Source organism: Marmota monax, unplaced genomic scaffold, assembly GCF_021218885.2.
Source record: "Marmota monax isolate L192 unplaced genomic scaffold, Marmota_monax_Labrador192_F-V1.1 WCK01_AAM20220418_F8-fsc00062, whole genome shotgun sequence".
Lineage (NCBI taxonomy): Eukaryota > Metazoa > Chordata > Mammalia > Rodentia > Sciuridae > Marmota > Marmota monax.
Window position 1 is genome coordinate 10,340,618 of NW_026695221.1, and position 13,651 is coordinate 10,354,268.

At 45.4% G+C, this 13,651-nt stretch overlaps 1 protein-coding gene across 8 annotated transcripts in view; it reads right to left on the reverse strand.

Moving 5' to 3' along the window:
* Positions 1-10,837: 10,837 nt before the first annotated feature.
* Positions 10,838-13,651, reverse strand: part of Pknox2 (PBX/knotted 1 homeobox 2) — a 277,182-nt gene continuing 274,368 nt past the window's right edge. For all 8 annotated transcript variants that reach the window (XM_058575290.1, XM_046432801.2, XM_058575289.1 and 5 more), the window contains one exon: positions 10,838-13,101. In XM_058575290.1, coding sequence (XP_058431273.1) covers positions 12,872-13,101 — 230 coding nt within the window. In that variant the 3' untranslated portion in view covers positions 10,838-12,871. The remainder of the gene's footprint in view (positions 13,102-13,651) is intronic.

Consider the following 13,651-nt stretch of genomic DNA (forward strand, 5'->3'; position numbering starts at 1 on the left):
TATTCTGTATGTGCTTTGGAGTATGGTGTCCATCAGCTCTCTGTTTCAAACCCTTTATAGGAAGGATATGTAGCTACCTTTACATGCTGGCCTGTGGCTCGTGGCAGTTAGCATAGTGTTTATGGACCAGGATAATGTCCTGTGGGTTGTACATAAGGTACAGACAGAAGAAGGAGGCCATCAACAGACTCCTAAGATTTTACTGTGTGGCCTTATTAAAGGGACTATATGTTGTAGAAATTAGCTGGCCAAAGGGGGCATCAGATCAGTGGGGAGAGAGAATAGCTCAAGGAGGAGCCAGGCAACTGCAGTGCCTCCTGTCGGGATAGCTACATTGGCTCCTGGAGGTCTGGGGTTCTGAGGTTGGAGGGACATAGGAAATTGTGGCTTCTCTTCTTTTGCCCCCACCCCAGGGAACAGCACCCCAGGACTTCGCACATCGTCCCTGCTCATCCTGCAGCCCTGAGGTCTGGTTGCTCTGATTCACATGCAGCCTCTGGCATCAGTAGCAAGCAGCTGCTGGGCATGTTGGCACACACCTGTAATCCCAGCGATGTGGGAGGCTGAGGCAGGAGGGTTACAAGTTCAGGCCAGTCTCAGCACCTTAGCAAGAGTCTATCTCAAAATAAAAAATAAAAAGGGATGGGTAAAGTGCTCCTGGTTCAATCTTGAGCAAAACAAAACAACACAACACGCAGCTTCTAACCATGACTAAGCAGCTGTCAAATGCTGTTCTCCTGTCCCAGGTATGGGCTCTACTTCACCACAACCTGAATTCCTTTGGTCTTCCTTTTCTGGGTTGGATGTTGTTAACTCTGCCAATTCTATACTCCCTCTCTTAAAATAAAACAAACAAACAAACAAAATACCTTTATGGGATACTTGCTATGTGCTTGCCACTGGCCTTTTCACTTTCTACACACTGTCCTCACATCACAGCAACCCTATGTACAAGTAATTACTTGTTTTATTGTGATTTTCCAGGAGAAACCAAGAAGCAGAGATCTGCAGCAGCTGGCCCAAGGCTGTATAGGAAGTGATGGAGACAAACTGGCACTTAGGTCTCTTATCCAATTAGGAGTGTAGGGTTTGCTTTAACCAAGCATGTCACACGGAGAGCCATACTTTACTACGTTAACTACTGCACAGAAGACCACAAGGTTGACATAGGTGACAGTAGAAGACATTCTGGGTGCTCTGCTTCTCACTTTCTGGGCCTCTGATTGTCTAAAAGAAGTCCAGTAGACCATCTTGCCTGGGGCAGGGGATAGGGACTTAACCCCACCAGGGAAACAACCCACTGTCTGCAGCTCTAATTCAAGCATTTACAGACAGCAGAGGTCCTCAGAGAGACACCTGGCAGTTGTTATACAATCAGGAATGATGAGAACAGGGGAAAGCCAGGAAAGAGAATAGGCTCACCTGTTAATCACATTGTCTGCAATGTCCTTGGGTTAAGTATTGAGAGTCAAAACTCCATCAATTTTGAAAACCTAGAGCAGAGCTTTTCAAGACTTGATTGAAAATACTAACCACAAGGGTCCTATTAAAAGCAGATTCTGACTTGGTTGGTCTGGGATGTGGCCTGGGACTTTTCATTTATAACAAGCTGCTAGGTGAGGACCATACAGCTGGGCACCATGCTTGGAGTAGCAAGGATAGAGGGAAAGGTCATGCAAACCATGAGGAATGGATGTCATAGACCCTCTACACTTCCAACGTGGAAAAAGGCCAACAGAAAGAGGAGCTGCTCTTCTCCCCTTCCCCACTCACCTCCTCCTGGAAAGAATGTGTCCCTGACACTTGTGATTTATTTTTTACTACCAGCAGCTTTGATTAGTTTGTCTCTGCTGCTTCACACACCTGCTGGCAGGATAAATTGGGGGAAAAGGAGTGGCTGACCCAGATCTGACAAATCCAAAGCTCTTAGGGACTCACTGCTTCCCTTTTGCTGAGACTAATGAAAAACCCCACAGCTGGCAAAGTGTCAAACTTGTTAATGACCTCACACCACCAGTGGCCTTTTGCATCTTTATCTTTAGTGCCAATGAGTTGCAGAATCAAAGTCATCCATATTTGTCAAAGAACTAATATTTATATTAGTTTGTGACCCCAAGAATTTGCATGTATGCCTCATGGTCCCTTCCCCTGTTCTCATAATTCCTGATTGTATAACAACAGGGAAGGGTTCCAAGGGGGAACTAACAAAGGGGGACATTTACAGGTCCAGTCAGTTAGCTGCCTAACTCGTCTGGTCTAGTATGTCTGCACTCAAGGAGGAGTTTTGCAGGCCCAAGGTCTGTAGGGAGCCCCCTTGTAGGTAGGATGGAGACCTTTCTGGCACTAGTAGGTCCATTACTGAGGTGTGGTTTTATTGAAGGATTTTGCAAACTAGTCTAGTCCCAATTAGAAAATTCTACTAGACCAAGTCCCAGTTAGAAAATTCTACTGCAGAGCTAGAGGCTACTCTTGATTTATGTAGAGTTGAAGCAGTGATCATGGGGGACAGACCATTTTCCAAATAGAATAGTCCATGTTCTCTGTCCTCCCAGGTGTATTTGAGGATGGGAGACAGATGTAATTCCTTGGAAAGAGAACTTCAAGGTAAGGGTTTTATGCCCTCAAAGTTTGAAGGACAAATTGGGTTTTTAAAATTATATAAGCCATTTCATACTCACCAGAATAACACTGGAGTATGGTTACCTTCAGTTAGTGGTCAGAGAAGAAGAAAGAGATGGAGACTCTCAAGTATTAGGCACAATCCTTTAGTTGCCTTTGTATTTTTGGTGCTAAGAATTGAGCCAGGTCTTCATGCATGCTAAGCATGTGCTTTACCACTGAGCTACACTCCAGCCACTACCCAGTTTTAGCATGTCTTATGCCCTCATGGCCTTGACTGAGGCCATTCCTGAGCATTGTTGAGCACCCACTCAGTCCTAGGCACTCCAACCATAGCCCGGTCACTGAGGGCATCATGGCTCGACACCAGAGGTCAAAACCAGGTAGTATCTCAGAATGCCCAAGTTTCCTTGCAGCAGAAGCAAGAAGTGGAGAGAGACAGGCTGTTTTCACAGAAACCAGGAGAGGTGACTCATCACCTCACCACCAGCCAGCCTCTGTGATTAGTATGCACAGAGAGAGGGGTAATTAAATGTTACCCTTGGAGAAGAGGCACTCCCTTTCTTGATGGCGCCAGATTATTTATTTCCTTGAGAGGGTGAAAGAAAAGGCGTTTGGATTCCTGTCTGAGCCTGAGGTTTGCTCTCCTCCTTTCATTAGGGAGTGGAAGCACAGGTCACTCTGCTGACCTGGAAGGTTCTTTAGCTTCTTAATGCCTTTCTTCTAAAAGAACAATGAGCCACCTTAACCCACAGCCCAACAGCCCCACAACCCGCCCAAGCCCTCATGCATATTCATCCTGCTTCAAAGAGCACAGCGTGGAATATGCAAATTAGCCAGGCAGGAGCTGGTTGGCATTTTGATAATAGCTTTGTCTGAGAAAACCCCAGGGACACGTGCACATCTAGTTTCCTTCTCTTTTTCTCTCTGTGTCTCTTTCTCCTCCCTGTGTCCTGCTCTTGACTCTTCCACTCTCAACCTGCCAGAGAACAGGGAAATGAACCAAAGAAACAAGTTAGTGGAGGAGCCAGGTGTCTAAATTCCAGTCCAGTGTATTTCCACTTCATCCTCTCTCCTCCCTCCTCTTCCAACAGAATCATTTGATTTTCCCCACCAGTGTTGCCAAGATCTGACAATGACCCAGAGCTCCAGCCTGTCCTCTGCTCTCCGTTGACTCCCGCCTCTTGTCTGGGCACACATTTTATGACATCTCTCCCAGAGATGAGCTCTCTGCCCTTTGCCATCACTCTATCTTCCAACCTGGTTTTGCGCTTGCTCTCAGCAGTCAGACCTCAAACTCTTAAGGACTGGCCTTGCTCTCTGAGCAAGAAGGGAAGGAACTGCTTACTTGCACAGGCCAGAGGGGAAAGAAGGCTTGAATGTGAGTTGTCATCACTGACAGATCACTAGGACTCAAGCATTCCTGACACTTGAAAGCTAAACCATACCTGTACCCCATCAGTCACAGCACAAGTGACCTCGCTATTGCCCACTCTTTTATCCCAGGCAGCAGTTTCTTCTTCCAAAGACCAGATTCCTTACCCTCTCCTGTAGCAGAACTCCTTGGAAAACATGTAGAGCAATGCCCTAAATTCAGAGGATATGGTCCTGCCCACTTCCCTACAGGGGAGAAGCCCTGCTGTGCAGGAAGCAGGCTGAGGTTGGAGCCCACATCTTTGAATCTGTTTCATTAGGAACCCGAGAAGGGAAATGTGAAGGCAGATGCAGGGATGCTGGCATCTCCTGGCATTTCAGAGACAACGGATTCTCTTCCCTTCACTCTGAAGGCCCTGGGAGAGCCAAGGCTTAGGGAGGTAGATTATCTTATTCAAGGAGTGTAGATTTGGGAATTGGGTTCAAATCTCAGCTGTACATATTATGAACTATTTTTTTTTTCTTGGTCGTGTTGGGGATTGAACCCAGGGTCTCACACATGCTAAGCATATGCTCTACCACTGAGTGACACTCCCAAGCCAAACGAAATAATTTTTTAAAAAATTACTTAATTCTTAATTTCTCTTAGCCTCACCTTCCTCATTTTAAAAATGAAGCTATTAGCCAGGCACTGTGGTGCATGCCTGTAATCCCAGCGGCTTAGGAGGCTGAGGTAGGAGGATTGCGAGTCTAAAGCCAGTCTCAGCAATCTAGAGAGGCCCTAAGCAACTCAGTGAGACCCTGTCTCTAAATAAAATACAAAAAAGAACTGGGGATGTGGCTCAGTGTTTAAGTACTCCTACACTGGTTCAATCTTCAGTACACCCTGCCCCCTAAAAAATAATGGAGCTACTGATATTATTAACAATACTAGAAATTCTTCCAGAGTTGTCTTGAAGAACCTTTAGCGTCTAGCACATATGCTAAGTGTCAATGAAGCATGACTTATTCTTACTAGAAAACATTAAGGAACACAGAGAAAGGGTTGGACCCTGTGGCCGCTCTAGCAGTGGGTGCCTGGCCACTTTTATAATCCATGGTATACAGGAGGCCAGAAAACAAAGAAAAACAAAACAAGACAGGTGCAGCCTGTATAAATCAGCCTTTTGCCTACTTTTTACCCTCATCAAATCTGGCTCAGTGTTAGCCCAGGGAGCCCCAGGGTGCTCCTTCTAGAGCCAGTGGCCTCCAGGATTCCTGCATAAGGAGACAAAGCAGGGAGGCAGGAGCTGGGTCTTATTCTGATTCCTCAGCAGTTTCACTCAAAGTTGGTGGAGGAGGGATGGTGTAAAAAATTCATTTTTGAGCTTAGAGAATCGTTTTCCTTTCACTGGCAAGGAGACAGATAGAGGGGGGACAGAAGAGGAAACACACAGGCCACACCAGAATCACTCAAGGAAGCTGATCCAGGTTTATGATAAGATGGGACAGGTGGGAGCATCAAGAGATTTTAAAAAGGCTCTGCAGATTTCCTGCAGGGCTGTTCTTACATATTACATGAGCGTCAGAGACCATAAGTAGCAGTCTTCAGGGTGCTACCTATGCCCTCTGTCTCCAGCAGGCAGAGCTCAGATCACGGGCAGATGTCAGAGGGATTGTTCGGCTCTGTGTAATAAGTCGGCCTTCTTGGCTCTAGAAGGCAGTGGGCAGTGTGAGGTAAAGAGAGGTGGCAATCCATAGGGTGCTGGGGCTGGAATTCCTATATTCTGTGGGCAAGTTGGGTTATTGACCTAACATACCCTCTTCAGGATGAGAAAATGATGTTCTTTTCACCCTGTAGGTTTGGATTCTCGTTGAGATGCAAACACAACCAGAAAGGACAATACTGAAAGTATCGGGAATTTTCAGCTCAGAGCAACTAAACTGCAGATCATTTTGTGAAATCAAGTTCAGTTAAGATAGGGGTTCAGAATCTCTGGGGTGCTATTAAAAAAAAAAGTGCCTATCTTGTCCTGACCCTTCAACATTATGATTTAGTAGGCTGAGAATGGAACTTGGGAACTTGGAATCCCAAAATTCCTATTCAGCAATTCTAAGATGCACCCCACCTGAGAATCCCTGGGATGAGGGTTGGAGTGGAAACAAAGAGGCAGTAGGTTGGGAAGATTCCATCACAGAAAGAGCACATCTATTTCACCTCCTTCCAAAAGGTGGCCCCATGTGGATACGCAGTTCTACCCTGTCACCAAGGCAGTATGGACTAGGGGTATGGTTCAGTGCTAGAGCACTTGCCTAGCATGCATGAGGCCCTGGGTTAGATCCCTGGAACTGGAGGGGGGGTGGGGGGGCGGGGGGTGGAGCTGCAAGAAGTGTGAGGCCTTTTGGAAGCTGGACAGTGGTTCAAACTCAGCTTCCACAGTGGGAGTGGGCAGCTGTCCAGGAAGAGGAGCCAGGTAGGAACTGGAACCTGCTGAACTGACCACCATGGAACTGGAGTTTTGTGGTTGATACTACAGGAAACTCAGCATTTCTCTCCTCTAATCCCCTCAATGTACAAGTGAGGAAAGGTGGTTAAGATGGTTTAGATGTTCCCTGTGTGTAAGTAGAAATTATTGGCAGAATCTTGACCAAATCCAAGGGAACCCAACATGCTTTCTTCCCAAAGGAAAAGAATCATGGGTGGGTCTGGCCTTAAATAAGTTTGTTATAATAAAAATTTTGCAAAACAATGACACAAACAACCACCCAGAAATTCAATGGAAATAACAGGTGAATGTGAGATACAGACACCTGAAGTGAGTTCTCTGAATAATAACATGAAAAAAAATTGGAAAATGAAAGGTATAATGAGATACACACAACTGAAGGGAATTGTCTTAAATGGCTGATTATAATGAGATGTACATAAATTGTAAGGCTTGTAATGAAATGAAAAAAATCATATTCTTGCCTGATAAGATGGGGTGTAATGTCTACACCTGAAATAAGTCATCTCAGTGTGCTGTGTGTAATGAGATGCACATAATTTTAAAGAGTGTAATGAGATGAAAAATAAATCAAACACTTGTCTTAAAATGAAAGATTTACTAAGATGCACACACCTGAAGGGCATTGTCCTAAATGGGTTCAATTTAATGAGATGCATTTAATTTGCAAAGGGGATAAATGAGATTGGCCCAGAGAGAGGCTGAGAAACACAAAAGTATAAGATACACTTGAAAGTGGTATAATAAAACCTGCCTCATCTATGGAATGGAAATAAGATGCCAAAGTGGGAATGCACAGTATGATGCGATCAACATTCTGGCAGTCCTTGGTTCTCTATCCCTTGGCCTGTGATGCTTTGTAAAGTTGAATTATCTTTTGACCCTAGGTCGATGCCAGGCATAAAATAGGCACCTATGAAACTTCATTGAATGAATAACTGGCTCAGGCATTGTAGTCTACATGGAAAAAGGAAGATATAAGGAGGAATCATATAGCAAGGAACTTCAAAAGGCAACGGAAAATAATTTTCTGTGAGCAATGTTCTTGGGAACAACACTGGTGATGGGATCTAATCTGCATAGATAAAAACCAAAACTGGTGATTTTTAGTCTCCCAGACTCATGATTTCTTCTAGGGGTGAGATGGGCAGGTAACGTATGTGCATATAGTTGGATGGGAGACAGGTAGACTTTGCAACAGAAGATAGGAATATCATTTCTACGATTATGTTCTCTCCAATATTTTGTTTCAAAGTCAGACTTCTCTTGGACTGTCTTCTTGTTATGGTTTGGACATGAAGTGTCTCCCCAAAGCTCCTGTTAATGTAGAAGGATTCGAGGTGAAATGATTATATTATAATAGCTATAACCTAATTAGTAGATTAATCCGTTCTATGGGTTAATAATTTGAATGAACTAACTGGGTGGTAACTGTAGGCAAGTAGGGCATGGCTGGAGGAAGTAGGCCACTGGGGGCATTCCTTTGGGGTTTATACTTTGTCCCCAGTGCCCTCTCTATGCTTCTTGGCTGCCATGAGTAGAGCAGCTTTTCTGTGCCATATCTTTGCACCATAATGTTCTGCCTCACTCGGGCCCAGAACAATGGAGTTGGACAACCACAGACTGAACCTCTGAAATCATGAGCCAAAATAAACTTTTCTTCTTCGAAGTTGTTCTTGTTGGGTATTTTAATTACAGTAACAAAAAACTGACTAACATACTTTTTTTCTCATTTTTTTTATAATTTTTAGTTGTAGCTAGACACAAAGCCTTTGTTTCATTTATTTATTTTTATGTGGTACTGAGGATCGAACCCAGGGCCTCACAAATGCTAGGCAAGTGCTCTACCACAGAGCTACAGCCCCAGCCTTGTTTTATGATTCTTGATGAAGTAACAGGTTTAGAGAAATATGTCCCTTCTTAAAAACGACCACTTAGATATTTGAGGGGGAAAAAAGACCCCTATTTTTAATTTTAAATTTAATTTTTTAATTAATTAACCAGCTAACCAAGTAGGGAGAGCCCCATAATAAATGGCAGCCTCTGTGTTGGGAGACCACAGGGGATGATGAATGTCATAGCCTGGAGAAATCCCTTAGGGGGCAACTAATTATTCAACCACATTCAATCGTGGCTGCATGGGAATATAGTTCCCCAGAGTGCCCGATGGCCTGATTTTTCAACAGAAATCAAGAATCTGATGTTTTTAACATGCAGTCTTCAAACCTTTAAATGTTGGTACAAAAATGTTAAAAACAACATATGGTTCAGACAAAACATGTCTGCCAGCTAAATTTGCCTTGAACATCATGCTTGACCTGAGACTCTCTTCTCTGCAAATTTGAGTAAAGTTGGAGGTTACTAGGATGAGATCTGGTCCTAGTCATTACAGGAATACCACAAACAACTTCAGTTCCAAACTTCTTCCACTAGAATGTAAACTCCCTGAAGGCAAGAACTTTGATCACAGTTGTACCATTGGTGTCTAAAACAGTGACTGAGATAGAGTTGAACGTGTGTTAAATGAATGTTCAAGCCATGAGGAGTAAGAAGGAGAAGACTGCAGGATGATAGTCTTTGCCCTCAATGGGCCCCATACAAGGCAGCAGAGGGGCTCTTTGGTAGAAGATATATATAGCTCTGGTCATCCACTCCCATGAGCAGGTTCTCCAAAAGTTAAAGGTCTTTCCTGATGGATAGGGGTCAGGGGCAGAAATCAATCTGAACAGTTTCCAAGACACTAATACGAAGTTCCATTTGGGGCTGAAGGAACAGCCCCCCCACCACACACACACACACTGTCCCCCCATCCTCTTTCATTACTACGGGGATTATGGAACATCTTCTTCTTGGGTTAGGTAGCATTTTAATCATGATGCAGAGACAGGGTTTGGTGCTTCTTCAAAACAAAATTACCCAAGTCTCAAATGATTTAGAAAACCTTTTTTAGTTGGCAGCATGGTTGAAAAGATGGCAGAATGGGATAGAAAAACGTAGGAATGGAAGGAGAGGCAGAGGCAGGCCACTCTGTAATCCCTGGGGATAGTATTCCCTGAAGTGTTTTGCTGAATCCCTGTATAACTTGATATTACTTGAAATAAAGCAGGGACAGGGAGGAGATACATCTGGGGAACAGCTGAAACAAAGATAAATTGGTTTCTTTTCTCCAGAACTTTTGTAGAATCTTTAGTATACTAATGTGCATTATTAAATTCTCCTAGGATCTTTAGTATACTAATGTGCATTATTAAATTCTACTAGGAAAATATATTGTTCCTTAATAATACTAGGCTAATTTGACCACAGAATTTTTTTTTCTTGGTAGCGTATCTTTTAATACATGTTCCTTGAAAATCACTGCTTTAAAAGACTAGTTTTACGGATGCTGGGAGGTGAGGTTCTAATGCATTATTTTTAATATCTTGATGTTCTTATCTGCCCACAGAGGGGCGCTTTGCTGAGTTTGGAGAACACTGTCTAGGTGATGGGAGGGTAGGTTGGTGTTGCTGCTAGGCTCTGTGAGAACAGTTCCCCAAGGAACTTCCCAAAACTGCTTGGGGCCCTTTTGTGTGTATAACCATCCCCTTCACCATCCTTGGCCTGGCTCTAGGGGATCCCCAAGCATATGCACTCTGCAGCCTTCATAAGTATGAACAAGAAACTCCCCTTCTGCTTCGAAGTAGATTGCCCTAGACATCTTAGTAAGAGTGCCTAGGTAAGGAGAACTCTAGTCTGAGATTGACAAGAAAGCCTGCTTCTCACTTATGTGGGGAGAAGAGCTATCTCTGAACTTCTTTCCCCAGTGGATACAACATAACAGGGAAGGTCCCCTGCCCCCCCCCCCCCACACACACAATTCAGAGGTTAAAGCTGTAGTCAAGACTGCATCTTCTTCCAGGTTCCTGGGACCTTTCACCTGTGGGATAGGAAAAGGACATGCGAAGTTGCTGTGTGGTGCTGTGGTAGCACCAGCTCAAATGGTGAAAACTCTCAGGCCTAGGACTACAAAGTCCTTGAGGGAGGTAGAGAGCAATGGAAAAGAAAGACCAAATTCAGAGCTTTCACTGCAGTGGGGGAAAACTGCCAGGAGAGGGCAGAATAGAGCTTTCTTCTGTCTTCTCTAATTTCTTTGTTTCAGACCTAGACTCACACAAGGTAAGTGGGCCAGATTTGGCCATCTTTCTGCTCAGAGTGGTTAACTCAGGTCATCCAAGAAGCACTCTCCTTTGTCCTTTTCTGTGGGTAGTCTGCTCAGTAGGATTGATGCAGAGACCTCCAAATTCTTTCTGACTCTGGTTCCACTAAAGGAACAAGGCACCTCTATGGCAGCTACAGAAAAAGAGAATTGCGAACCAGAATTATGGTAGGTAATAAGATTTACTGAAAACTTCTCGGCCACATTCAGTACTGGTTTGGTGGATACATCAGAAGGAGGTTGCATAACATTAGGCAGGTGGAGGGTGCTGGAGGAAATGATGTGGGCACCTGTGTGTGGGTGTGCCTGTGTGGGGTGGGATGCTTATCAAAGTGGTAAGTGGAAGAGTGTGTGTGTGTGTGTGTGTGTGTGTGTGTGTGTGTGTAAGAAAAATGAACAGAAGAGGAAATGTATTTTTATCCCACTGCACATTGCAAAAGTCTCACGCCAAAAAAGCTAGACTTTCCTCTACCTATGGCATCAAAAGGGAGTAAAAAATGATTGGATCACCCAGATTATAAATAAGGTTATTTGTTTCTCAAAAATCCCTATTAAAACATTAAATATCAGCTCTTTTGGGGGAGAAATACATTCATTTCAGGGAGACCTCAGGAAAGCGACTATTCTTTTGCTCCACCCCAACCAGGTAGGGGAGGGGAAGCCCAGAGGGCCCTGAGGGTCCCCTCCAGTTGAGCCAGATAGCCGCTCACATCCTGCCACTGAAGGAGATGGCTAATGCACAATTTACAAATGAAACTGCACGTCCATTAAATTAAATCCAATGGAAAACACACGTGTGATCAGTCCTGTCATTCACAGTCATGGTTTAGGAGGGAACAGAAGAGGATGCCAACTGTGAGGGCCTGGAAGTTGGGCTGGGAGCATGTGTGTTAGGGCAGATAGTGGAAATCCTTCTCTTCCCAGGAGCCCCTGTTCCTCCAGTGCTGTGTACAATGGTGGTGTGCAGAATACCAAGGAGGGTGGGATTAGGCACCACCACAGTCTTTTGGATGCTATTCCCCACTAACCCGCCATTTTGGATATCGATGGAAAAAGGGATGTAGCACCTTCTCCAAACCCTGGCTTCTCACTGGACTGATGCTTCTTTCCAATGTTTCTTCTGCCTTCTCTGATGGATAGAACTAATCAGGGAGGCTGGAGACTAATGGTGCCAGCCTAGGAGCAGAAGGACAGCCTTGTGGAACTGCAAGGTAGGAAGAATCCAAGACACTTTGGCTCCATTCCACCCTCTCTGTAGGTCTATGGAGGGGCTGGAATGTCTGAGGAGCTCCATCTGAGGATAGGAACATCTAGGGTAAGACACCATTGTCCTGTTGTTACATGAGCTGTGTTCTGTGACACACCTAGGGACAGCTGTGGTCTTCAAAGTTACCTCAATATGGCTTCCAGTGCAGGTTCTGCCACCTCCTCAGCTCCCGGAGCCAACCCAGATAGAGGGGCTCCTCTTAATCTCTCATAGGTTGAGCCCACCAGCTGATAATTTGTTTTCAGGAGAGAGAGAAGGAGGCTCTGCTGGCTCCACCCCTCTCTCCCAAGTCCATGGTTGCTGTATCCAGAGAAAGGGACCTAGAGGGATGAGGTGGAGCCTCAGAGGGTGTCCAGGTCTCGCTCTGATCTGCAGGATGTTTTGCCTTAGGCCCTACCACTCCTCCAGCCATTGGTTATGCTTTTGGGCTTCCTCCTGCCTTCGAATGTCTCTCAAAGCAGTTGAGATACTTTTGGGAATAGATCCCAACCCTCTTTTGTCTCTCCCTTCCCTTCCAAGTCTGTCCCCTGACAAAGGCCCACTCTGCAAACAGTATTGATCCCTCTCACAGTGTGGGGCTTATAAAGAACTCAAGTCCTTCTGTGGGGGACCCGTGGGTGCCATCTGTCCTCAGTGTTTGGGTGAGTCCAGATCTCACTCCTGTCTTTCCATTTCCACACAGACTGCTTCACCAGCTCCACCAAACGGAGTCCTCCGTGGTTCCAGGGAAGGGGGCCGGGGTGCTGATTGAAGCTTGGTGGTTGGGAAGAAGCAGGGTGTCTCCTCTGCATTTCTTCAAGCTACTGATGTGGGGAAGCTGGGGCCCAACTTCCTTTGTGCTCCCTGCCTATGCCTCCTGCCCCCCCACCCTGAAGCCCTCCTGACAACACTCCTTTCCTGCTTGGTGATCAGCGCTTCTGGGCTGCCTGGCTACTCCAGGGAGTCACTGTGTTCCAAGCCCAGGTCGCTGACATTCGTTGTCTGCAGCTCATCGGCCTCCTCCTCCAGCTCCTCTTCCTCCTCCTCCTCCTCCATCTCGTCCTCATCCTCTTCTTCTGTCCCATCCAATGAGTCATCATGTGCAGCCATCATAGCCTGCTGCATGGCCATGGTGGCATTGTCTGAGGACAGGGACTGCAGGTTGTCCAAATTGATGGAACCTGCATGAGACAGGGCAAGGGTCATGACTTCACGGAGGCTGTTATTCAGGCCCAGTAACTTCAGTATTGAACAGGGCTGACTAGACTGGCTCATGGGGTATGAGCTCCTTGTTTCTCTCCTTGAGGGTGGGAGGTACTGGAGATGGAACCCAGGGCTTTGTGCATGCTGGTCAAGCACTCTACCACTAAGATACATCTCCCAGTCCTTTGTATTTTATTTTGATACAGGGTCTTGCTAAGTTGCTGAGGCTGGTCTTGAACTTGTGATCCTCCTGCTCAGTCTTCTAGACACTGGGATTAGAGGTGTGTGACACAATACCTGGTGAGCTACTTGTTTCTAAGGGTACCCAACCTTTGGCTAGATCATTAGTTGGTCAGAAGTCCCCCATCCATTCACTTCAGCTACTCCCTACCTCATTCTAGGCAGGAACACTTGCAGCTTACTATTTACTCAGCATCTTCTATGTTAATATGTTAAGAACTTTGGGCTTTCTAACAGTTCTGTAAGGCAGGTATTATCGTCCCCACTCTAAAGAGGGGGAAATGAGCC